The sequence below is a fragment of the Adiantum capillus-veneris genome, chromosome 10 (genome assembly GCF_014529385.1).
Source record: "Adiantum capillus-veneris isolate H3 chromosome 10, ASM1452938v2, whole genome shotgun sequence".
Lineage (NCBI taxonomy): Eukaryota > Viridiplantae > Streptophyta > Polypodiopsida > Polypodiales > Pteridaceae > Adiantum > Adiantum capillus-veneris.
Window position 1 is genome coordinate 126041201 of NC_140940.1, and position 24915 is coordinate 126066115.

At 44.9% G+C, this 24915-nt stretch overlaps 1 protein-coding gene across 1 annotated transcript in view; it reads right to left on the minus strand.

Annotated features, from left to right (window-relative positions):
- LOC147449595 (valine--tRNA ligase, mitochondrial 1-like) overlaps positions 1-22786 on the minus strand; it is a 44988-nt gene extending 22202 nt beyond the window's left edge. The window contains exons 1-9 of the mRNA XM_086522018.1: positions 22512-22786; positions 22050-22405; positions 21882-21947; positions 21636-21797; positions 21183-21266; positions 20977-21056; positions 20428-20485; positions 20049-20351; positions 19514-19684 (exon numbers count right to left, since the gene is read on the minus strand). Coding sequence (XP_086378144.1) covers positions 19514-19684; positions 20049-20351; positions 20428-20485; positions 20977-21056; positions 21183-21266; positions 21636-21797; positions 21882-21947; positions 22050-22405; positions 22512-22608 — 1377 coding nt within the window. The 5' untranslated portion in view covers positions 22609-22786. The remainder of the gene's footprint in view (positions 1-19513; positions 19685-20048; positions 20352-20427; positions 20486-20976; positions 21057-21182; positions 21267-21635; positions 21798-21881; positions 21948-22049; positions 22406-22511) is intronic.
- Between the last annotated feature and the right edge of the window lie 2129 nt (positions 22787-24915).

Sequence of the window (24915 nt, forward strand, 5' to 3'; positions counted from 1 at the left end):
TGGAAATATGTCTCATTCTAATCCTAGATACAAGTCCTGGTGGAGCATGTGATGCATGTAAGATAAACCATAGTGGCAGGAAGTACTCCCACCTAATGAGCCTTCCTATAATGCTCAAGAACAGACTGGACCTATTCCATTGTATGAAAAAGGTGTGGTGTCTGCCCTATGCTGATCTGGACGGAGCTTTGGACTCATCAAACTGTCATCTCAGAGTGCGTATGATGTCCAGTCAAGTCAATGAAAAAGTATCCTACGGATCCGTCGGAGTATGACTCTAAACATGAAGACCCCGTGCCTTCGAAATGTTCCAATTCGCAATCAAAAACACAGCTGTAAATGCATCATCTTTGTGCAAGTCCGAGCCGCAATTGGGTGCATACCAAGGTTGCTTGTGCCTGTAAGCATGAAGCACGGATCCGAATCGCCACCGTGAAAGAACAAATGTGGGCCAACATAAGGGCATAGCAAAACCAAGGAACCTCAGGTGAGAAAACCAAATTGTTGCCCTGCTCTACTAAGAAGTAAAGCTTCCGCTCTCCAAATATGATGAGAAGCATGACAAGACCATAGACAATGTATTGGAGACTCGAAAGTCCTCAGTAGACATCTGATGCAAGCTGGATCACGACCCATAGACTCTCTCTAGCTTGCATCATGACCCATCGACTCTCTCTCTTACGCCCATTAGAGGAGCTTACCCAAATATTGACAGACTTTACATGATTCAGCAATAGAGGCATATCCACACACCCAACCTGGACACACACGACATTCTGGGAGTATGCCCCATAACAGTTGGTATGATGAGGTGTCACGTGACACATCCAACCCTATGTGTTCGTGGACAAGCTACAGCATGACCAAGGTTCAGTTCAGTCAAGTCAGTCTAGAATACGAAGTGTATTGGCACTTTTGTGAGTCTGTTCGCAGACCGTGCATGTCTAGACACTTAGATTAGATGCATATCCTCTGGTTGCACACAGCATGACCATCAGATTCCCATCAGATCCCATCAAGAGCATTTTTACAGTACATAGACCTATTTTTGACATTTTTCACTTATTATTTTTAAGTGTCTTTTTGTTGAAAAGTAGGTAGGGCAATTTTGCTAAGTTGTATATATAGAAACCTAGCGCTAGCACTTTCTGGCAGAAGAGGCAGCAGAAGCACCTTGCTCAACAGGCAGCTTCTCAACAAGACCAACACCCACAGTAGACCTAGCGTTTTCAGCCATCTGAGAACCTAGCGTTTTTGCATCAGATCAGCCAGCTTTTTTGCAATTGCAGATTCTTGGCGACAGCAAAACCAGTAGATCCTCTAGCGTCAGCAGATTCCCTCGCAAGACAGAATTCAGCCTAGCGTTTTTGGAGCAGAATACATATTTAGCCCAGCGTTTTTGCATCAGCCTGATCCTCAACATTTTTGCAGATCTTCGCAACAAAACCTTCAAGAACACTAGCGTTTTCAGTTTTCAGCAGTCAGTACCCGCAGTAGAAGTCCCAAACCTCGCAGATCTCACCTCCTTACAGCAGATCCTCGCCGCACGGTCAGATCCATCGAAGTTTAAAGTTTCAGCCCGAAAAACGCAGATTTCAGCATTTGCGTTTTCAGCACGTCGTCGTCGTACTGTCGCCATCGACATCGTCATCGACATAGAGTCAGATTTCAACAGATAAAGATTTGCAGATTTCAGCTATTAGCATTCCAGATTTCAGCCCATCTCGTCGTCGTCCTCATCGCCGTCGACATCGTCGGCAAGTCCAAAGCATCGTAGAGATTTGCAATCATAAGTAGACCGCTCTCGCCATAGAGAGTGGGGCCTTCGGAGGAGGGTTTGACAACATTCTGGTGTCATATTCTTCTCTCTCTATCTCTCAGTCTCAACATCTTCATTCACACTCTTTTTCCACTTTGTTTGTGTCCATTGCACTCTCTCACTAAAGGGACAGAAGGCTCTCCCTTCCGTAAGAAAAAGGAACCCTTGAGCACAGTTTGGAGCACTCATCTTGAGCAAAGTTCAACATTCACTTCCACTGCACCTAACATTGGTATTAGAGCTTTGGCAATGTTCTGTATCACTCAAAGAAAGAACCACAAGCACCACATAATTTTTTTTTGCTTGTTGCGGTCGTACATAACCCAAGTCCACTTGGGCGTGTCAATTCCTAATCATGTTTTTGAAGAGTGACAGGAAACCCAAGAAAGAAGGGTTGTCCAGCCTCCCCTTGTGCCTCTTTTCACTCATTGAGAGCGGACCGTGCACTTAGCGGCCGGCCAATCGACATGAGGTGGAAAAAAGCAACCTTGGTGTGATCGCAAGGCCGCCAAGGGGTGCGCCCACGGAAAAGAGCAAAGCTCGGCTGAAGAGAAGATCCTTCTCTAACACAGATTGCAAGTAAAAGAAGAACCTCAAGAACCCAACAACCCAAGAACCTCAAGACCCACAAGAACCCAAGTTCCTTGTGAACTTAAGAACCCAAGACCACACGAACCCACAAGAACCCACGACTTCAGTGGGTGGTCATCACTTGAAGCGGAATGGATACTTCGCTTGGAGGTGATGAGCATGAGAGAGGTGAAGAAGAATTTTCCCCGCCAGGAGGTTTTTCCGACCCTCCCCCTTCCCCATCTACGCCAAGGATTGCACTAACTCCTATGGAGGAGTTGAAGCAGTTGTTTATGGAAAGGAAGTTAAAATGCGAAGCAAGTAAAGCAGAAAGAATGGCAGCCATAGATAGTGAATACGAAGAAAGAATGGAAGCCATAGAGCGTGAGCACGAGCAAGCACGATTGGAAAGACAAGCCAAATTTGATCGCCGAGAACAAAGCAAGACAAGCAGAATTTGATCGCGAGAACAAAGCAAGAAAAGAAAAGAGCGACCAACACATGAAAGAGTTCTTGCGACTCTTTTCTATTGTGCAGGCACAGTTTGCACAGAATCAGGAAAAGGAGACTCTCTCAATCTCTTCTTCTCCAAAGCATGACACACATGATTTGCATGATGATAAGCATGATGAACTGCATGATGATTTGGATGATAAGGACAAGCATGATGATCAAGATGTGATTTCTCACAAGCATGATGATTTGCAAGATAAAGATCACGTGATTGTTCACAAGGATGATGTGTTAGTTGATACTTTTTCTAGTGAAGATAACCTCATTGCAGATTCGATCAATCACGAAGAACCGATCTTGGCTCTCGAGTGGAGGTCCAAAGACCCCCCTCAAGAAGAACCCCCTAGAAAGAACCCCCTCCTCGGGAAGAACCGATCTTGGCCCTCGAGCCTAGGTCTCAAGAACCCTCATAGGAAGTACTATGTGTTCGAATGATTAGTCAACACGCATTGTTCGAATGTTTCATTTGTGATCGTTTCCTGTATTTTAGTCAGCGTCTTTATGTGATCCCTTTTCCTAGGCATGACATAATGAGCACGGATGTATGCGGATTTCTATGAAAAGCTGAAAAGTATGCATTCTAGGAAGTCACATTCCATGTCTCTTCCTTGGCGTGACACATTCGTAGAACAAGCACAAGAAAGTATGAGCACCAAGCATGGGCATTTCCGTTGTGAATTGCCACAGTTGATTGATTTAGATCAGAAAGACAAGATTCGATCTCATTGTTTGTGTGTGTGTGGTGAACCGTTTGGCACTCCGTCTATTTGTTCATCTACATTGCATGCACAATCTTTTAGGAAGACTAGATTTTTTCCAGTCACTTTACACGGAATGGGTATCTTCATGTTTTTGTGTTGAAAGTGGTTTCAAGAATTTTCAGCCTCGGATATTCTTGAAGAAGGTAGACGCATGACTCTAGACGAAGTTGAAGCATTGAAGGAGCTACAAAAGACTTTGTGTTGCTTTCGGCGCGGCCCAAAGAAGCAAGCGTTGCAGACCTTTATGAAGTTCAAGTATCGCACGACCCAACATTAGAGTGGGCCGGCGAAGAGTCCTTTCCAGGATTCCGGATCTTGTTGGTGATCTCCCTCGACGCCATACAGTTCAGTATCAGTACCTCACTTTGAAAAGGAAGGGATGTCACGTGACACATCCAACCCTATGTGTCCGTGGACAAGGTACAACATGACCAGGGTTCAGTTCAATCAAGTCAGTCTAGAATACAAAGTGTATTGGCACTTTTGTGAGTCTGTTCGCAAACCGTGCATGTCTAGACACTTAGATTAGATGCATATCCTCTGGTTGCACACAGCATGACCATCAGATTCCCATCAAATCCCATCAAGAGCATTTTTACAGTGCATAGACCTATTTTTGACATTTTTCACTTATTATTTTTAAGTGACTTTTGTTGGAAAGTAGGTAGGAGACTTTTGCTAAGTTGTATATATAGAAACCTAGCGCTAGCACTTTTTGGCAGAAGAGGCAACAGGAGCACCTTGCTCAACAGGCAACTTCTCAGCAAGACCAACACCCGCAATAGACCTAGCGTTTTTAGCCATCTGAGAACCTAGCGTTTTTGCATCAGATCAGCCAACGTGTTTGCAATTGCAAATTCTTGGCGACAGCAAGACCAGCAGATCTTCTAGCGTTAGCAGATTCCCTCGCAGGACAGAATTCAGCCTAGAGTTTTTGGAGCAGAATACAGATTCAGCCCAGCGTTTTTGCATCAGCCTGATCCTCAACGTTTTTGCATATCTTCGCGACAAGACCATCAAGAACACTAGCGTTTTCAATTTTCAACAGTCAGTACCAGCAATAGAAGTCCCAAACCTCGCAGACTTCACCTCCTCACAACAGATCCTCGCCGCATGGTCAAATCCATCGAAGTTTATAGTTTCAGCCCAGAAAACGCAGATTTCAGCATCTGCGTTTTCAGCGCATCGTCGTCGTACCGTCGCCATCGACATCGTCATCGACATAGAGTCAGAATTCAGCAAATAAAGATTAGCAGATTTCAGCCATTAGCATTCCCAGATTTCATTCTATCTCGTTGTCGTCCTCATCGTCGTCGACATTGTCTGCAAGTCCAAAGCATTGTAGAGATTTGTGCAATCATAAGTAGACCGCTCTCGCCATAGAGAGTGGGGCCTTCGGAGGAGGATTTGACAACATTCTGGTGTCGTATTCTTCTCTCTATAACTCTCCGTCTTAGCACATTCATTCCCAGTGTATCCACTTCGTTTGTGTCCATTGCACTCTCTCACTAAAGGAACGGAAGGCTCTCCCTTCCGTAAGTAAAAGGAACCCTTGAGCACAAATCAGAGCACTCATCTTGAGCAAAGTTCAACGTTCACTTCCGCTGCACCTTACATGAGGAGTGTAGAGAGACTAGAGCAACACTTCAGGAAGTCGGGTTTGGCACTCCTGGCCGTTCCCCTCATACACCAAAAAAGTGCACAAGAAGAACGACCGAGACTATGCACCCAGGCCATTTTTGGAGTGCGAGAAGGTACTCGATTACGAGATCTTGCAACTTCAATATGTCCCTACCTTGCTCAAGGGCCAACGACATCGACCAAAACCAACCAAAAGCTATGGATAATGGATCGTCAACCATCGATTTAGCGACCTATGCACCGGCACAGTTCTCAAGGAACCCAAAAAATTGTGGCTCGAGTTTGTGAAGTCAAAAGCAAATGGAGGAGTTCGCTAGAGGATAGCGGCAAAGGTCAGTTGGACAAGGATGACAGTATCAGTGCTCAGTTAGCTGCCTTGGTACCCACGAGGTACGATCACAATAGTCATGAATGTGACTCGACGCTTTGTTTGGCTTGAGAGTTTGAAGCCAAAGCCAAAAGCAGGAACTCATAGGAAGACAAGGACAAAGGCAAGCTAGACAGAGATTACGGTAATAAAGATTGGATAGAGGAGATCGGCATGGCACACGTGGCGGCGGTCATAGTGGCCTCGACGTCAAATTTCTAGTCAAATGACTGGTGTCACCACTAGCTTCAGCCAGAGAGGCTTGTGAGTGGCAGAGAGAGGCAATGAATGCTCCCTATAATTAATTTGGACCCTTGTGTTGGAGTTCAAGTTATTGGTGTTTGGACCCGTAGGTCGGAGTTCAATGGACATGCATCTAGCAGGAAACCAATCAGATGTCTAAAACACTATGGATGAGAGCACCAATCCATTGTTGTTGGTCAGATCATGGACAGGATGTGTTCCATCAGTTCATTGTCTTGGAGTTTTATATTTTTGAAGTGATGTGTTCACAGTTCACAATTTGGGATTATTGGACGTAGTGTGGACTACAGTTCAAAGTTTCTAAAAGGCAAACGATGCTCAAGATGGCATTACTTTCAAGTACAAAGTTGAGGAGAGCAACACCAAGGTGTATCCAGTATCCCGGCCGGTGCTGGGGTATCCATGATAGCTTCTTCATCGACTTGGTCTCACTATTGATGTCCACTATGAGCTGTAAAGAGGGTGTTAAGAGTTTTGGCATCTCAAGTAAACTGCCGAATGTGATCCCATTATTTAGTTTGGCTTTTAGGTATTTATTTTACTTATTTGTCAAAGTCTTTAGTAGGGCAATTTACTGAGTTTGCTATGTAAGCAACCTCTTGCCTCCATTGTATACACATTCAGTTATTCATTGCCAAGGTTGATTGATTCAGGAGACTCTCTCTCTCTCTCTCTCTCTCTCTCTCTCTCTCTCTCTCTCTTCCCTTGGTCTCTACGGTTCCGCACCGTCGACTTTGACACAAGATACCGCAGGACTTTCAGAGAGGTGCTTCTAGCTGCCATTATTCATAGACAGACACAGATAGTGTAACAAACTTGGACACTCCAAGTCAAGAATCAACCGCGACAGCACCAAATAACCACTTCAAAACAATTCACAGATCACAATAGATTTGTACTGGCCCGGCGGAGTTCCGTGCCTAGAGATATTGGCCCCAAAGACTGGCGCCCCTTTCGGTATTTCTTTTTATATTAATCAATCATCAAAGTACAAGAGAGCGGTAGGGTTTCACTCTCAGACTCTGCGTCCAGATGCTCTGAGAAGTGAGGCCCTCACCACTAATTTAAAGGTTACAAGGGATGCCCAAAAGCAGAGCCCCAAAAGCTTTTAAAATCAAAAGCATCAGTTCTCTCTCTCTCTTAGAGAGTCTTTTCTTTTTTTATATAAAAAAAAGCAAAAGCAAAATTCGCGTCGCTCATCATTTTCCAAAAAAAAAAATTATTTTATTTTTTTTTTTAATAATAATCCGCCTCCGCGATTTCCGGAATTTAGGGTTTTTGGCAAAAATTAGGGTTTGCAGGAATTTTAGGGTTTCTACTGTCCGCCACATCATCACTTTGTGACATACCCCCCTCTTGAAAGCATTGTAATCGACCGCGATTACGCCTGCAAAACCGACAAAAGCCATAAACCGTCTTAGCAAACACTGACTGTTAGTACCTACGTACTAGGAACGCACATCTAGCACATGTACAAAATCGACAGTCACATCACACGACATCACAGGACATCACCAGACATCACAGGACATCACATGACATTCAACATTCATTCGGATCTTAGGCCATGATTTATCGGCAATGTAGCTAGCAATCACATCTAGGTCCAATCGGGACCTCATCGATGTCCGATTGACTAACCCCTATTGCAACCATGTCTATTCGAGATCAATCAGACCAAAATGCTGCAGTCATTTCGGCTATCAGTTCCTGCACTCACAAGAAGTCAAGAACAAATCAGTATCATAATCAGGAATTCCATTTCATAAAGTCATCCAGCAGAATACTGTCAGCTCTCAGTATCCCTGAAGCTCAAAGAGACATTAGTGACTTTAGTATCAAAATCGAGGCATCTGTTGACAAAGGAGTGGAGCGACTCCCCTCTTGTGCATCCCACTGCACCAGATCTTCGGCCAAGCTGAGTTTCTGGGTTCCGTTTGGAGTAGACTATGCTAAACCAAAACATCGAGGTAAAGTTTCACAATCCGAGGAGTATCTGCTAGGTCCTCCTCCTCCATCCACTTCGCATCAAATGCAAGAAAGTTCTTGAACTTAACCAAGAACCCGCCTTCGGACTTTACCCTTATTCGTATCATTATGTGCCAAAATCTGTTCAGGAACAAGGATCTCCTCGTTTTCTTCCACTTTGGGTTGCTCATCAGGCTCCCCATCATCAGGCACATCACCCTTAACAGGTTTCAAGAGACTCACATGCAATGCATTGTGAATCCTCCAAGTATCTGGCAGTTTCAGGAAGGAGACATCATTTATCTTGTCAGTAATCTGGAAAGGTCCGTAGTATCACATACCAAGCTTTGGAAAAAGCCTCTCCTTTCCCTTTTTCTTTCTTAGACGTGCCTTCTCAAAAGTAAGAGCACCCAATCATCCTTCTTCAGTTTCAAGTCGCGACGATGGCGATCCGCTGCCTTTTTCTGTCGTTCTTGAGACTCCTGCAAAGTCTCGCGAACCTTGGCAAAAGCCGTATCCAAATCTCGCGAATATACATCCGCTTCAAATTTCTAATCTTTCGTGCTCAGGAAGGATGGAACCTTCGCAGCAGTTTCAACAATCTCACATGGCATCTTCCCCGTCGAAGAGTGTATCGTGTTACTGTAGGCAAATTCCACCAAAGGTAAGTTCTTTTCCCATTGAGTCTTCTGATGTGAGATACAAGACTTCAATAAATCACTGAATTGGCAATCTCAGATTGCCCGTCAGTCTGCAAGTGGAACGATGACGAGAACTGCAACCGCGTGCCAATGTTCTCCCAAATTGCCTTCCAAAACAAACTCATAAATCTGGGGTCTCTGTCGGAGACAATCGTCTCAGGCGTGCCATGTAATCGGAAAATCATCGTGATCATTCTGTATTCTCGGGAGATTAAAAAAATGAAATCCATTTCAATATTTTCCCAGGGGCGGGTGGGTATGGGTAAAGGCTGTAACAATCCCTGTGCCTTATGCCTGTCAAACTTGACCTTCTGGCATACCAAGCAACTGCACACAAACTCTTCCACATCCTTCTTCAATCTCCGCCAAAAGAAATCTCTCTCTACCCCTTTCATGGTGGTAGCAATGCCGCGGTGACCCGTAAAAGGTGGACAGTGGCAATCAATCATAACCTTTTTCCTCAACGGCTGTGTAACGCACAACATAGTCTTTTTCATCAAGTAGCCTTCCCGAAGGGAGTATCCAGCTACTGTCTCCCCATCCTGCATCCGTGTGAAAATATCTGCAAAATCTGTATCTGTGGCACACTGATCGACCATATCCTCGAAGCTCCTATGATGTATAGCGGAAATAGCCAGAACCAACGGTTTCCGAGACAAAGCATCTGCCACCACATTCTTCTGTCCCTGCACATGGACAATCTGGAAGTGGAACTGTGACAAGATGTTCACCCACCGCATCTGCTTTTCCGAAAGCTGCTTCTGTGACAAGAAGTAGCGCAAACTCTGATGGTCTGTAAAGACAGTAAAATCCGCTCCGAGTAGGTAATGCCGCCACTGAGTAAGAGCATGGATAACCGCCAAAAGCTCTTTCTCATAAATCTGTGTTGTCATCTCCGGCCTAGAGAACAAACGGCTCTCGTAAGCTATGACATGGCCTTCTTGCATCAAGACCGCACCCAGACTACGACCACAAGCATCACAAAATACTTCAAATGACTTCTGCAAGTCCGGCAAAGTCAAATCTGGTCCTGTAGTGAATTTCTCTTTCAATGTCTGAAAGGCAGTCACCTCTGTGGGTCCCCACGAAAAAGGTACTCCTTTCTGTGTCAAGATATGCAAAGGGGAAGCAACCTCTGCAAACTTTCGTATGAACCGCCTGTAGTACGAACACAGTCCCAAGAAGCTTCTAACTTCCTGGACATTCCTCAAATCGGGCCAATCACGGATAGTCTCTATCTTGGCCGGGTCCATTCGCACTCCTGCTGCTGACACAATGTGTCCCAAAAAGTGTATCTCTAGTAGGAAAAATTCACTTTTCTTTGCATTAATCACTAACGTGTGATCTCGTAATGCCTAAAAGACTTGAAGCAGATGATCTCTGTGTTCTGCCTCATTCTTGGAGAAAACAATGATGTCGTCAAAGAAAGTGCCAACAAATAGCCTGTACTCTCGAAAAATCCTGTCCATCGTCCGGTTAAATGTCGCAGGAGCATTGGTTAAGCCAAAAGGCATCACCAAAAACTCAAATAACCCAAAAGTCGTCCGAAAAGCTGTCTTGTAGACATCTCCTGGTGCTATCCTGATCTGATGATATCCACTCTTCAAGTCAATCCTGCTAAAGCATGAGGATCCCTGTAACCTGTCGAGTATATCATCGATCCTAGGAATCGGAAATCTGTTCTTGATGGTGATTTCGTTGAGAGTGCTATAATCGATGCACATTCTCCAAGATCCGTCTTTCTTCAAAACCAACAACACTGGAAAGCAATACGGTGAAGTACTAGGCTGGACAAGACCCTTTTCCAAGAGGTCTTTCACTGAGTTCATAATCTTTTCATTTTGTACTCGGCTCACACGATAAGGTGGCCGATTCGGTGGCGTGCTTCCAGATATCAGATCAATGGTATGATCTTCAGGCCCTCTCAAAAGCAATCGGCATGAGCGTGGAGAAAAAAAATCTTGGCATTCTTTTCTTCAGGTCAAAACATATTCAACCTTTATCCATCGTTCAGTTCTCCCAAAAGAATGAGTAAGAAAACTGAAGTTCATCAAGTACAATCTCTAAACCCTTCATTTATCAAAGTCGCTTTCTCAGCCCGGTAGTCAACCACGGCGTAGTTCTTGTGGTACCAAGGGATCGCGAGTAGAACGTCACTCACGTGCCCTGAACACCCCTGTCATTGCAAACGAAGTTTGCCAATGCTCGGTGTAATGGCAACATCCCATCCGGGTGCCAGTCGAACTACCTCCGCCTGTGGCGTCAGTCTGCCGGGCGTAGTTCCAAATCGAGCCGCCAATTCCAAGTGAAAAGAAGTTGGCCTTGGCTCCTTCAAAAGAGCTTCCTGATCCTTCACTTTGCCCCGAAAGCGGCAAAGTTTGTACTTTCATTCATTAGATTCGGTGCAGGTCCCACGCCATGTGGTACCAGTTCTGCTTTTCTATCTGCCTTTTCTGCCACATTCCTCAGCTGCTCTCGAACTCTCAGACCTGTCGTCGTCTTTATCATTCTGTTCTTTCTGTGCCTTATCAGGGCACTTTGCGGAAATATGTCCATGTTCCCCGCATCCAAAGCACTTCCCCTCTGATGAAGCGAGCTCTCTCCTCAGGAGTAAGCTTGGGTCGTGCATCCTTTTTTTTTTTCTTTGGGTTGCTCTTTTTCATTCTACTTTCATTCCCAGAAGTCTGTTCGGCTCGTTGTGTCATGGCCTCATCTGTGGGGTAGGTCAAACTGCCAGAGTGAATTGCAAAGCCCCGCTTCGCATGACTCATCAACTCCTGAATAGAAGCTGACTTCTGTTCCAAGCAGTGGTCTCGGATCTCTGTAGGTAGACCCAAGGTAAACCGCTCAATCTGTTCTCTGAATGAGATCTTCTTGAATGAAGAGGCGGGTAGAAAAGAGCTCCAGAATCTTTCACAATAAGAATTCACTGTATCGCTCTTGGTCATCCGGAGATGGTTCCAAGCAGCTCGTATATCTTGCTCAAACTCTTGAGTCAACCAAGAAGAAATAAAAAGCCTCTTGAATTTTAGCCATGTAACTGGCACAGTCTTGCTTAATAGAAGCGTGGACCACCAAGTATGAGCATTCCCCTTAAAGTAAGAGGCAGCTCTCCGAATCTTGGAGTGCTCTGAATAGCGTCCTCCCGCGAAAGCGATGTCAAACTGCTGTATAAAAGAGACAGCCTTCGAAGCATTTGAGTATCCTGAAAAGTATCAAACTTGATCGAGTGGCCACCTTCCTTAAACTCTCGGACTTTCTTGCTTTTATCTTCGAGAAAGTCATACTGGTTGGCTTTGTAAAAATTCTTCTTGTTCGCATAAAACTTTCCGTCATCGGAATCTGAGCTGTCTGTAGACGAGTCCTCAGTAGAACTGTCAGTCTCTGGGCAAGATGTAGCCTTCTTTGCCTTTTTCTTGCCCGTTCCGAAGCTTTGTGTCTTGCTTCGCTTTTTGCTTTTTTCTGTCTTCTTCGCTCTAATCCGAGGAGCTAGAAGAACTGTCAGAAGAAGAAGAAGAAGAACTGGGTACTCCTTCAAATCGAACACGCTTCTTCCGTTTCTTTGCTTTGTCGAATGTCGATTGACGACCCAAATATCCCGGGAAGTCAGTACCTTTGTTCTGCTTTTTGCCGTGCTTTTTGCCTTTCTTTTGCACGTCGAAAAGCTGAGCAATCCGTGCATCAACCACGTTCTCCAGTTCCTTCTCCGTATATTTCTTGGAGGCAGAAGGTTTCTTGAGAGCGGGTTTCGGGAGTGGTGTTGTGGTTCTCTGCCACTCCATCTGTACCTCTTTCAAAGAGGTCTGGTTCATATATTTTACCATCTTCGGGTCCTTGGCAAAATTGAGCATCATCTTTGTTGCATCACCAATCAATTGACGACGCTCCATCTCTCTTTGCTCCGCCTGAGGAGGCCGAGGCGGGCCATACTCTCTGTCTGAATCTTCGTTGTGATCCCAGCCCGCATCTCCAGATGCAGAGGGAGTCGACTGATCATTGCCTGAAGCCATAGATGCCGCGGAAAAAAATTCGGGGATCGGATTTCCCGTAGAAGAGAAATCGGCCGTGCTCTGATACCACTGTAACAAACTTGGACACTCCAAGTCAAGAATCAACCGCGACAGCACCAAATAACCACTTCAAAACAATTCACAGATCACAATAGATTTGCACTGGCCCGGCGGAGTTCCGTGCCTAGAGATATTGGCCCCAAAGACTGGTGCCCCTTTCGGTATTTCTTTTTATATTAATCAATCATCAAAGTACAAGAGAGCGGTAGGGTTTCACTCTCAGACTCTGCGTCCGGATGCTCTGAGAAGTGAGGCCCTCACCACTAATTTAAAGGTTACAAGGGATGCCCAAAAGCAGAGCCCCAAAAGCTTTTAAAATCAAAAGCATCAGTTCTCTCTCTCTCTTAGAGAGTCTTTTCTTTTTTTTTATAAAAAAAAGCAAAAGCAAAATTCGCGTCGCTCATCATTTTCCAAAATATTTTTTTTTTATTTTTTTTTATTTTTTTTTTATAATAATCCGCCTCCGCGATTTCCGGAATTTAGGGTTTTTGGCAAAAATTAGGGCCTAGTAAGACATAAGAAGAGGACTTATCTTGCTTGGTTAGAGAGGAGTTGTACCACCTATTCTTGAGCCTGGACTCAAGTGCAGCATGAATATTTTTTTCATGACAATTCTCCCCCACCAGCTATCACATCAACCAAGATTTGGGGCACATATGCAGCATCTCTTTACACAGTTCCAAGGTAGCAATCTCTACCCGGCCCTCCGGAGCCACGTCCATAAACATGCACTTTCTTCACTGCCGAGATGGTAAAGAAAGCCATTGACAAGATGAGGACCAAGAGAGCATATGATCATGATGGATTGATGACAACTTCTTACAGTAATGTTCAACCAAGCCATGTGTGAGAGTTTTCCGGATACTTGAAGCATGTCTACTATTGTGCCTATCTTCAAGGCAAGAGACCCCATGATATCGAGGAATTACCCTACTATCATGATTGGGCACACGTTAGCCACGTTGTATGCATCCATTCTTAAGCAGTTGTTGAGTAGATGGGTAGAGAGAGCAGGCATTCGGGCATTAGGCTAGGCGGGTTTCAGGAGGGATTTTTCTACTCTTGATCATATATTGATACTCAGAGCTATTATTGAGGAAACATGATCACATGGTAGGAGGACTTATTGTACCTTTATGGATTTTTGCAAAGCATTTGATATTGTTCCCAAAGCTCGACTGATGCACAGACTACAGGAGATGGGAGTATCCACAGAGCTGCTCTGGGAATTTATGGCTTTATATAGGACAGTCGTGGGGCAAGTTCATACTCCCAAGGGGTTATCTAAGCATATTCAATGTTAGAGTACTCTCCCCTACATTTTTTGATTTGTATGTAGATGAGGTTTCAGATTACATTGAGAGGGGAGGCGACAGAGAAGCACAGCTAGCAAGGACTTGGATCTCATTTCTACTGTACGCAGAAGATAGTGTTGATCTCAATTTCGCCAAAGGAGATGCATTGACACTTGGATGCATTGCACACTTTGGTTAGTGATAGAGGCTTGTCGTTGAACCCTGGCAAGACCAAAGTTATAGTGTTCAACACCAAAGCACAGTGGGTCAGGTGATCTGCACCGACCTTCACATATGGTGAGCAGACGGTTGAGTATACAAACGTATACACTTACCTAGTAGTGGTCTTCAGTGGTCCGAAACACAAACCAAACCGATGAGTGTCACAAACGGAAGCACATAACAATATAGAATATACTCGGATAAATAAAATTTATCACTTAATACTGAAGCTAGAGGATATAGAGAGAAATGAATAGAGAGAGAGAGAGAGAGAGAGAGTGAGAAGATCGACACACTACTTGGACCAGAAGATGAATTGTTCCCTCCCCCCCCCCCCCCCCCCCTAATAGTATCTTTATTACTGAGGAGAAGTCTATACAAGCACTTGAACCGAACATATTACCATGTTCGTTCCAGTATAAAACTTGATGGTTCCTGGAAGACTCAGCTTCCAATTCCTAGGGCTGAACCCTATTACAAGGAGCTTCCGTTCCTTATTCCGAATCCTCGAGAACCAAGATTCTCGCCTGTGGATCTCACCTTCCAGACTCAGGGTATGGTATCCTTGCAACTTTCCAACTCTGTTCTAGAGTCCTCTTCTTGCAGAAGAACTCTACTTTCTTGGACGTGAAGTCCTTTCCTTGGAAATCTCAACTTCCGGATCACATCTCGAGAGTCTACCTCTCTCGGATCCGTGGATCTACTTCCCAAAACTCGGGTACGAAACCCTTGGCCTCTAGTTCCTCAAAGCGCTTTTCTCCTGTCATGCCTTCCTTTGCTCCTACTCCCTTGTGAAGAGGTAGTACACCTGCAAACAAACACTCAGAGATCATAACATGAAAAACGTTACCTCCAAAGTCTCAACGTTGAAATGCAACTCAGTTCTCGAAGAGCAATTCCGCGGAGGAGATCTTTGCACACAGAAACATATCTTCCAATCCTACACACAGAAGAGGTGTGTGCTCAGGTTCCTTCTCGTAGATCAGCCCCGTCTTCATCGTTTATGGGCTGAAAACAGAGAAAAACAGCAGCTTGTCGCGACGGAAACTCCTTCCATAGGCACTTCTTCGCCATGCAATTGGCCTACTCGGTCCCGGCGACAAAAAGTACACTCTGGACAGCCATGGGCATCACCTAGTGGCATCATCTTTGCGACGGAAATCTGCACCAGCCTTCCCTTGTTCCATGCGCTGGCCTTTTTCTTGCTCCTCCAAGGCGGCAAAGTGTTCTTGCTAACGCTCTATCCATGTGAGAGGGGCACCTTGTGTGCTTTTATAGGCCCAAGAGGCTGGTTAGAATAGGGGTGATGGGGGCGCCACCGAAAGAGAGAGAGAGAGAGAGAGAGAGAGAGTCTGTCCTAGGAGCCTGGGTGCATACTACATATTCCTGGTCGTTCTTCTTGTGCACTATTTTGGAACGGCCGGGAGTGCCCAACCTGACTCCTAAAACAAAACGAGAGAGAGAGAGGGGGGGGGGGGGGGGGCGGGGGGGTCGTTGGCTGCCAAGAAAAGCAAGGAGAAGGGGCGCCCAGCTTTTTGTCCTATTTTTGCAGATGGCCGCTCAATTATCAAGTGGGCAGCCGGCCAATCTTAAAAAACTGGTCTAAACCTGCCCAAAAGCTCAATAAACCTTATAAGTTGACAACAAATGCTTACACGGCACCTCCCAGATGTTTCTGGATGCAACCACAGGCACAGATGCAATGCAAACATAGACTTCCTTGGGGGAAAGCATCTGCTTTCCCGAAAAGCAACTTGCTTTCTCAAAAAGCAACTGTTTTTTCCTCAAAGTTTCCTCTGAATCCATCTTCATTCAAGTGCTTGCTCATCCTTGTGCACAATTCTAACACAGTTCGAAATTTCTCTCGACTATGGAATACTCCCTTTCTGATGCCCCCGCCACCCACCTTGTGGTGCATCAGGAATATCCTCACCTAGCCCTTTCCTACCGAACTTACGATACAATCTCCTTTGCGATGCTCTGTCACCCATCATATGACGCATCAAAGATGTCCGTTCCTCGATGGTCGGATACTTCTTCCCGATCCTCCTTGTCACCCATCCGCTGTGACGCATCAAAAGTACCCGTTCTTGGTGGCCTTACAAATAATCATGTTCGCAGTGCTCCCGTCATTACTCTGAATGACGCACTAGAAATACTCTATGCTCGGATGTCTCCATTGAGAAAAACCCTCTCACTTAAAATTCCAATAATTTATTTAGAATTATTTTTCTGTCAAATAAAGCCAATTTAGCAACAGAGAGCATATGCAACTTTAGGGAGCATGGACAAGATGAGTTCCCAGATTCAGTTTCAAGAACCTTGAACAAAGCTCTGGCTATTTGACACATTGGCTATTGCAGCTATGCTCTATGGGGTGCAAATATCCGGACCATCAATAGCCCATCATAACCGAGCAGAGATGTGCAGAGATGCCTCTTGTCTCTATGATTTCCCAAATTATTAGGGGGCCCAATGCCTCTATACCGCATGAGATTATTCGTGAAGAGCTTGCTGCTCCCCCACCGGACATAGACTACCCCCTTTCTAGTACTCGCTTGGATGCACCCTCCTTGTCCCTCACATGGACCAAGATTACCCATCTCATCAAACAAGAATAGATTCAGCTAGACCAAGGCTCGAGAAACATCTTTTGTGGACCCGGCTTTGGAACCTTTTCACACGCATATGAGCAGGTTAACTCTACATTTGAGAGGGATGATCACACTACAAATCTCATATTATAACTTAAAAATCCATAATTTGAACCGGCTTGAGAACCTTCTTGCCCAAATTTGAGCTAGCCATTTTTCATAGACACCAGGAGAACATGGACAGAGACGACACGAAAGCTTCAGGCAAAGATGGCTTTCTACAAAAAGCATCTTCTCCAGCTCACAGAGGATGGATATGTGATCAGACATGCCTATATGGACACTCATTCATCCCATGGGATATGATGTGCTATTGGTCAAATGCGCATATCATCGCATCAACTAGAGGTTTAGCAAATTTAGGAGAGTACCAACAAAGGCCAGGATTTGCCAATTGTGTCATATAGAACCAAAGATAGAGTTACATCACATGTATCATTATCCAATATACTATAAGATACGAGGCCGCTTTCATTGTCTATTCAGAGAGGGCTTTGGACCATTGCCTAGAGTCATGAGATATCAGAATCAAAGATACCTCAGGTTGTTTTTGCTAGAGCTGCACAAACACAGGGAGAGTTTCTTGAGGAGATTAGACAATGGGAGACATTCACGGAGGGAGATCACTGACTTCTTTATAGCAGAGACTCGGCAATCCAATTAGCTTGAGCAGACTTCAAAGTCCACCTATACCTAAGGTATATTGACTGACAGAGCCATTGAGCTTGGGAGAGCTAGACACCCACATCTACAAGGGCCACCACGACATTGATGGAGGCTCAATGAGAGAATCGGAACTATTCTAGCACGACATGGGAGACGTCCACCAGTACAACTATTTACAGAAGAGGCGGACATTGATGATGCTCTTCAACAACCAATACAGAATATCCTTGGACAACGCCCGATGCCACACATCCTCGGACACTGATGTTCATTTTAGTTTTTATTTTACTTCATTTTATTTTGCACCCAAACATTGTATTAGATCCACCAGGATTGTACCAGTGTGGTCTCATATGTCATTTTGACCTTTTGACGATGTTTAATATAACATTTCATCTGTCTGTAGTGTTCACAAGTGCAGTTTCAGGAACCACGAACAAAACTTTGGCTCTTTGATACTGTGGTGGCTTCGGCTATGCTTTATGGGGTCCCCAAATCTGTGGATCAGGATAATTGGAAGTCAATGGAGAGACCTTTGGTATCTATGATTTCCCGAATGATTAGAGCCAAGGCCTCCGTACCACACGCGATTACCCGAGGGGAACTAGCTGCCCCTCCGATAGAAATTGAAGCTCTTACCAGATCAGTGTCCTTTATACGTGGTTTGTGGGATACAAATAATTGCCGATATACTAGACTGGCCCTTGAATCCTCTCGACAATTAGCAATGAAAGGAAATACATCATGCTGGTATGCGCAACTGTCCTCGTGGTTTCAGAGACACGGGTTCAATATGGAAAGATTACCCCCCTTCCAATACTCTCTTGAGGCTCCATCACCGGCAATTACACGAACAAAGATTAATAAAATCATCCGTCAGGATCTAAGAGGACATGGGTAGACCCTACACAAGAATTGGGCACGAAGATGGCCGACTACAAAGAAAACTTCCTACAGCTATCTGAAGATGGATTTGTGATTCGCCCGAGCTACATGGATACCCACCTGTCTCATGGTTTGAGATGTGCTATTGGTCAGATTCGTACATCCTCACACCAGCTGGAAATTGAATTTGGCAGATTTAGGGGAATCCCACCTGAGAGTAGAATTTGCAAGTTATGCGGAATGGAGGCGGAGACAGAATTACACTACATATGCCATTGCACCGTATACTATGAGATACGTGGGCGTTTCCATTGCCTATTTAAAGAAGGCTTTGGACCTCTAGATAGAGTCATGCAATACCAAGATCAAAGATGCTTAGGCTTGTACCTACTGGAACTACATCGGCACAGGGATAATCTAATGAGAAGACAAAGAACACTACAGCCTCAGAGGCGGATCACAGATTTCTTCGGATCGAGAGAAGCAGGAGTGGCAGGCGAAGCAAGAGACCAGCAGCCAGCACAAAGGAGTACCCACATTCATACCAAAGGCACCCTCATTGACAGGGCGATTGAGCTTAGGAAATCGAGACGACCACGACCGAGATGCAGAAGCACACTTCACCGGAGGAGACTACAACAAAGGATTAGAAGCATTCTAGCCAGACACCCAGAATGCTCCTAAGAAGTTTATTTAATACTTTGTATTTAGTTTTTCACATTTATTTTCACACTTTCACACTTTTCACACTTAGTACTTTAGTACTAAGGTACCCAGCATTGTAACAGATTCACCACTTTTGTATCAGTTTGGTCTCATAGGTCATTCTGGCCTTTTGAAGACGTTAATATAACATTTCATCTCTCTCTCTCTCTCTCTCTCTCTCTCTCTCTCTCTCTCTCTCTCTCTCTCTCTCTCTCTCTCTCTCTCTCTCTCTCTCTCTCTCTCTCTCTCGCACACACACACATTTTCTCTTTTGTGGAGACTCCCACACACTCTGCAAACGCAGGCACAGTGTATAAACACACATGCACACATGCAAGCACCCCACACTGAAATAAATCTTATCAAAACTCTAGTGAGATCTCCTATTCCCATCACTTGCGTTCAGCAAAACCTTTTTTTCCAAAGCCTCCAGCACAGCTTTACGAGCCGTAAAACGAGGTAGGCCTTTAAACAGGCGACCTCCAAAATCGTTTATTCTTCCATCGTCTGTAAGTATGTTTATTGATGGCAGATTATGCCTTTCGCCACATAAAAGGTCTGATGCATCATGAGCTGGTGTCACCTGCACCAAAATGTATTTTGTCAGCAATATATAATCATTAGAATTTAAGAAGCTTTAGACATTTTCTCGTAGTGGAAAATAAACTCTCATTGTTTTCATACACAGCCTAGCTTAAAATATCCTGAGCTGTTCTGTCTCCAGTTGCACCTATATAAATATGTGATTGGGGCCAGAGGACTATGGCTCCCCATTGAGCCTCCAATAGCACCTAGTTAGTTGTGTGGTGCCTCCAAACGGAAGCTCATGATGATGTGATAATTCACAATGCAGGAACGAGTATGCGGATTCATCTAAAACTTCTTTGATACACACTTATGTGGGGAAAAACAAATTAAGACCTGTTTGCACAAGCATGGCTCCTTACCTTCACAGCACCCGTACCAAAGTTCATATCAACCAGATCTTTATCACATATGATAGGGAGTTTCCTTCCATCGAAGGGATGGATTACAAACTTTCCATGCAAATGAGCATATTTGGGGTCCTCGGGATGGATTGCAACAGCTACATCACCAAGCATTGTCTCTGGTCTTGTGGTGGCAACAACAATTTCATCATTTTGCTCTTCGATAGGATATGCAAATGAATAAATCACTCCAAATTCTACAGGATCATTGTAGCCAGGTACATTAATTGAAGTCCGCCCTCTCAGCTCTCTGTATTCAACCTATCACAATAGTGGCAGGCATAAAACTCAATGTACCAGACGAGAAGTGTCCATGTTTTAGGGACATGTACCTTACCTCGATGTCTGAAATGGCAGTTTTGAGAGTGCAATCCCAGTTCACAAGCCGGTTGCTCCTGCCATTAATGTTCCAACGTTAATCTAAAACAAAACTCTTGTCCTGTTTATAATCTTAATGACCTACTACCAGATTAATGACCCTGAATTGATAGTTACGGATAGTATCTTGGTAATGTTAGTTGGTATAAACAGTACCACGATCAAGACATTGAAATGCCCATGCAACTACTCAAAATGCACATCCTAACACATTAAAGATCAATAGGCATATATGATCAATATATGATGCAGAATATGGTCCACCTACAGACACAGCAAGTTCACAATTACGATGGCTGGAACCTGTCTGGGCATGGTTCCCGAGCCTTCTGGACATGTATTTGCCTTTAAGCGTCATGTTTGTGCAACTACGTGGCATTCGGTAAGCTTAAATAACATAGGCTATGCGTTGAGTATTCAGCACAAATCACTGATGTCATCACAATGCGAACCATCCTACATAGAGAGATGGCCCTTGTCTATCAACACAATTCATGTATTGGTGTACCTGTAGATCAATCCACTACCATGCAAACACACAAAGGCTTCTACCACAGCTTTGGACCTCCTTTCATCCATGGTGAAACACTGAAGATAACCAACAAAGTCAGTGAGCAGGTCTTTGGTTGTGGCCCTCCATTTATATATAGTGGCATTGCAGCATAAAAGAGGGCCGACATCACCAAAGATGGGCAAGAAAAAAAAGCATCTTACTTGGCGAGACCAGTCGAGGGAGCATCCTAATTGCCTGAGCTGATGACAGATGGTGCCCCCGTATCGCTTCACCCAGTTCCACACCTGCGTGCCATCATCAGAAAACCCATGCGCAACTGTATTGTTTTATGATTTACACGCTGATGTATTCACCCCAACCCTAAATCTGAGACTAGCTTGCTCCCTTAACAGGTGAATAATAGACCATCAAAAGGTGTGGAGATTCAACAAGCTGGGTGCCTGCGCCATAACCTAATATTACCCACTATATATTGTTAAGGCCTTCAATAACTCTAGTAAGCTTTGATTGGATGCTCTTCTTGTACAGAGCTTCCTCCAGCGCACGTCAGAGTAGAAGATCTTTTTTTTGGGATTCTGCCTCGTTCGTTTTGATCTCATATGCTTTACATCGACCCGACCGCACGCAAGAAGCGAGGACAAATAATGACATACCTCTTGGACAAACCTTTCTCGTCCAAGATCATCTCTGGTTACGCCTTTCTCCCTCATTAGTTTCTTCTCTACCACAACCTGAGTGGCAATTCCAGCATGGTCAAGACCTGGAAGCCACAGCACGTTAAATCCGCTCATCCGATGCCATCTGGCCATAGTATCCTATGGTTCCACCAGTGACAAAACCTGCAGGTTAGTTCCATGCATGCCGACGAAAGGTAGAAACATCACAAAATGTGGGCTTGCCTGAATTGCAGCAGTGAGAGCATGCCCAATATGCAGGACCCCAGTGACATTGGGAGGGGGTAACACCTAGTACACCACGATGCAAAGAGAGCAGAAGTGCAGTGAGACGCCTAGTCTTACATATGCTTTAATAGATTCATACTACAAGGTGCAGAGGAAGAAAATCACCATAACAAAAGGGGGCCTTTGGTCGTCATGGGCAGCAGAAAAGCAGCCGCATTCCTCCCATGCCAGGTACCAGAGATCCTCTCCAGAACCGGGATCATACGTGTTGGGCATGCCGCTTCCCACCAGTACCCGGGCACTTGATGTCCATACTTGTGAACATGAAGACGTCGAGCTGCAGACGTCGACCCGGGCTCGCGCTTTCTCTGCAGCTTTGTGTTTTTTCAGCTCCTTCTGTCGTGCCTTTTCCTCTTTGTTCTGTTTGCGAAGCTTTACAGCATCTACAGAAGCTGGGCTGCACCTCATCGCGGCCTTCCTTCCTTGCGAGCAAGGAAAAGGGCGGGCGGCGCTATAAGTAGCTGTCAATCACGTACCCTTGTTTTTGTTTTAAAAATTCTTATTTTTTCAAAAACAACTAGTATGTCCTAACGATTTCGAAAAAAGACTTATTAGGGAAAATCTTACGGGATCTATCATCTCCCGTTCGGAAACAGGGCCTGTCGTCGTCAGGACAAGCACAGTTGCATGGAGGCATCGTAGCTTTTGTCCACGAGCCTGCCATCTTCCGCGCAGCGTGTCCCCTCCTGCTTAGCTTTGCCAGTTGTTCCCTTGCCCTCTTTTTTTTTAATAACTCTTAAGGGGCGCAGTCTTGAACAGAAAATCTATAAGCTGAGTTTGTTAGAGGAGACGGCGTGGGTTGGATGGCCGCGTGTTCGAAACTAACATAGGGTTTTGTTGCCTCTGCGTTAACCACCTGGAGGAGGCGGTGTGCACATCTGGGAAGATTCGGGGCAATATAACAAAGTTACCAGTATGTATGTATGTATGTATGTTAAGTGAGATACGCAGCATGCACAAGGAGGGCTGCGCAGACTCGGCCGGGGGGGGTAGGATTGGCTGCCAGTGTGCAGTGCGCGCGCGAGAGAGAGAGAGAGATGGTGGCCCTGTGTATGCCATCATCGCCAACATTTTAAAGCTGCTCCACTTTTCCCAGGGCAACTTGGAGCTCTTGAGAAGTTGGTAGAAACAGAGGTCGCGGAGCCACGCGAGTGAGGATTGCAATGGTCAAGTTCGAAACCGATCCCTTACTCTTTGAGCCCACAACTGACCACTTGGCGCATCTACAATATGTATAGGAAGCAATTAATAAAGCATGTTATCGAAACTTGGTAAAAAAAAGAAGAAATACATATGCGGGCCTAGGAAAAGCTTGTGAGCGCAGAACCTTGGTCGTCTAATTGGTTGACACGCCCGAGATGCCAGACATGCCATCAGATGCAGACAGCTAGTTGATCTAATTTGTGAATGAGGTGGAGGCTATTGCAAAGCAAACGCCAACAGATGTGGTTGGTTTGGTGGCTGTGTGAAAGGCGAGGTGCAAGACTGTGGCCATGCTTGGGTAGGAGATGTGCAGCACAGTAGCACACATCGGGGAGTTAAAATACCAGATAAAGATGGAAGAAATGCTACAAGAGATTTCACAAAAGCAAGCAAACAGGTTGGAGGGAATAACACATGCAGACTTATCAAGCTACACAGAAATGCTTTCACAGAGAGACATGCACACCATTCGACTGCTGCGTTAGCTTATCAACATGCTGCTAAACATCCAAAATGCAGCAATCAAGTACGAGTACTTGTATGTTGCAGACAGGCAATTGGATTCATGACCGGTGAGCATGGATACTATTTAGAGCATGCTCTTGCAGCAAGAGACCTCAGCTCTCACATGCTTGTTAGACCTGGGAATCTCTACTAATTTGGCAATGTTGTGCTTGGCAATGCTGTGGGAAATGTGTATATCAAATGTGATGCCTTTACAAAAGCACATGAAGTTCTCGATATGCTTTTTGTTCAAAATGTCATCTTTTACTTGGTAAGCCTAATATGCTCTTGGGGTTCCTTGAGATTACATGCAACCACTTGGCATGATCTAGGCCATTGGCATGAAATATGTATATCAAATGTGGTGCCCTTACAAAAGCACATGAAGTTCTTGATATGCCTTTTGTTCAAAATGTCATCTTTTACTTGGTAAGCCTAATATGCTCTTGGGTCCGGTTCCTTGAGATTACATGTGGCCACTTGGCATGATCTAGGCCATTGACTTTCACTCAAATCAGACAGCTTTAAGTGTCCATCATTTGCAAAATCCGACACCGCATAAATTATTCACAGCACTTTGAAAAGCAACAACAACCTCACCCAGAACAATGAGAAGCAGGAAACGTTTGCCGAATGCCTGAAGAAGTGAATGCCATTAATTGAGGGGTCCCGACACTACAGGCTTTTGTTCCTCTCCCTTCACCAAGTATATTCCCTCAAGTGCTATCACTGGTGTGTTAGTCAGGGACTGAAGAAACATTATGCTTGGCACTGCCTTGGTCGACATGTATGCCAAATGTGTTTGACCAGGAAACCCTTCAGCAGATGCGAAGCAAGGATATCGCTCCATATGCAATCACCTATGCTTTCAACTTTAAGGCATGGTGCACTGCGCAAGAATCTGATATGAGCAACAAATTCATGAGGATATTGTTAATCAAGGGGGCTGTTAGCGAAAGGATTTGTGCTTGGCATTACTTTGGTCAACATTCCATACAAGAAGTTGTGGATTGTTTTCAACTTATGTGAAGCAAGTGCCTCCCTCAAGATACAATCATCTATACTTGCATCTTGAAGGCATGTGGCAATTTCAAAGACATTGAGATGGGCAATAGAACTCACGATGATAGTGTTAGTCAGGGGCTATCGACAAAAAGCTATGCTTGGCACTCCCTTGGCCGACATGTATGTCAAACATGGCAAGGCCACGAAGCTTGGGGTGTTTTCAATTGCTACGAAGCGAGGGCATCTCTCCAGATGCAAT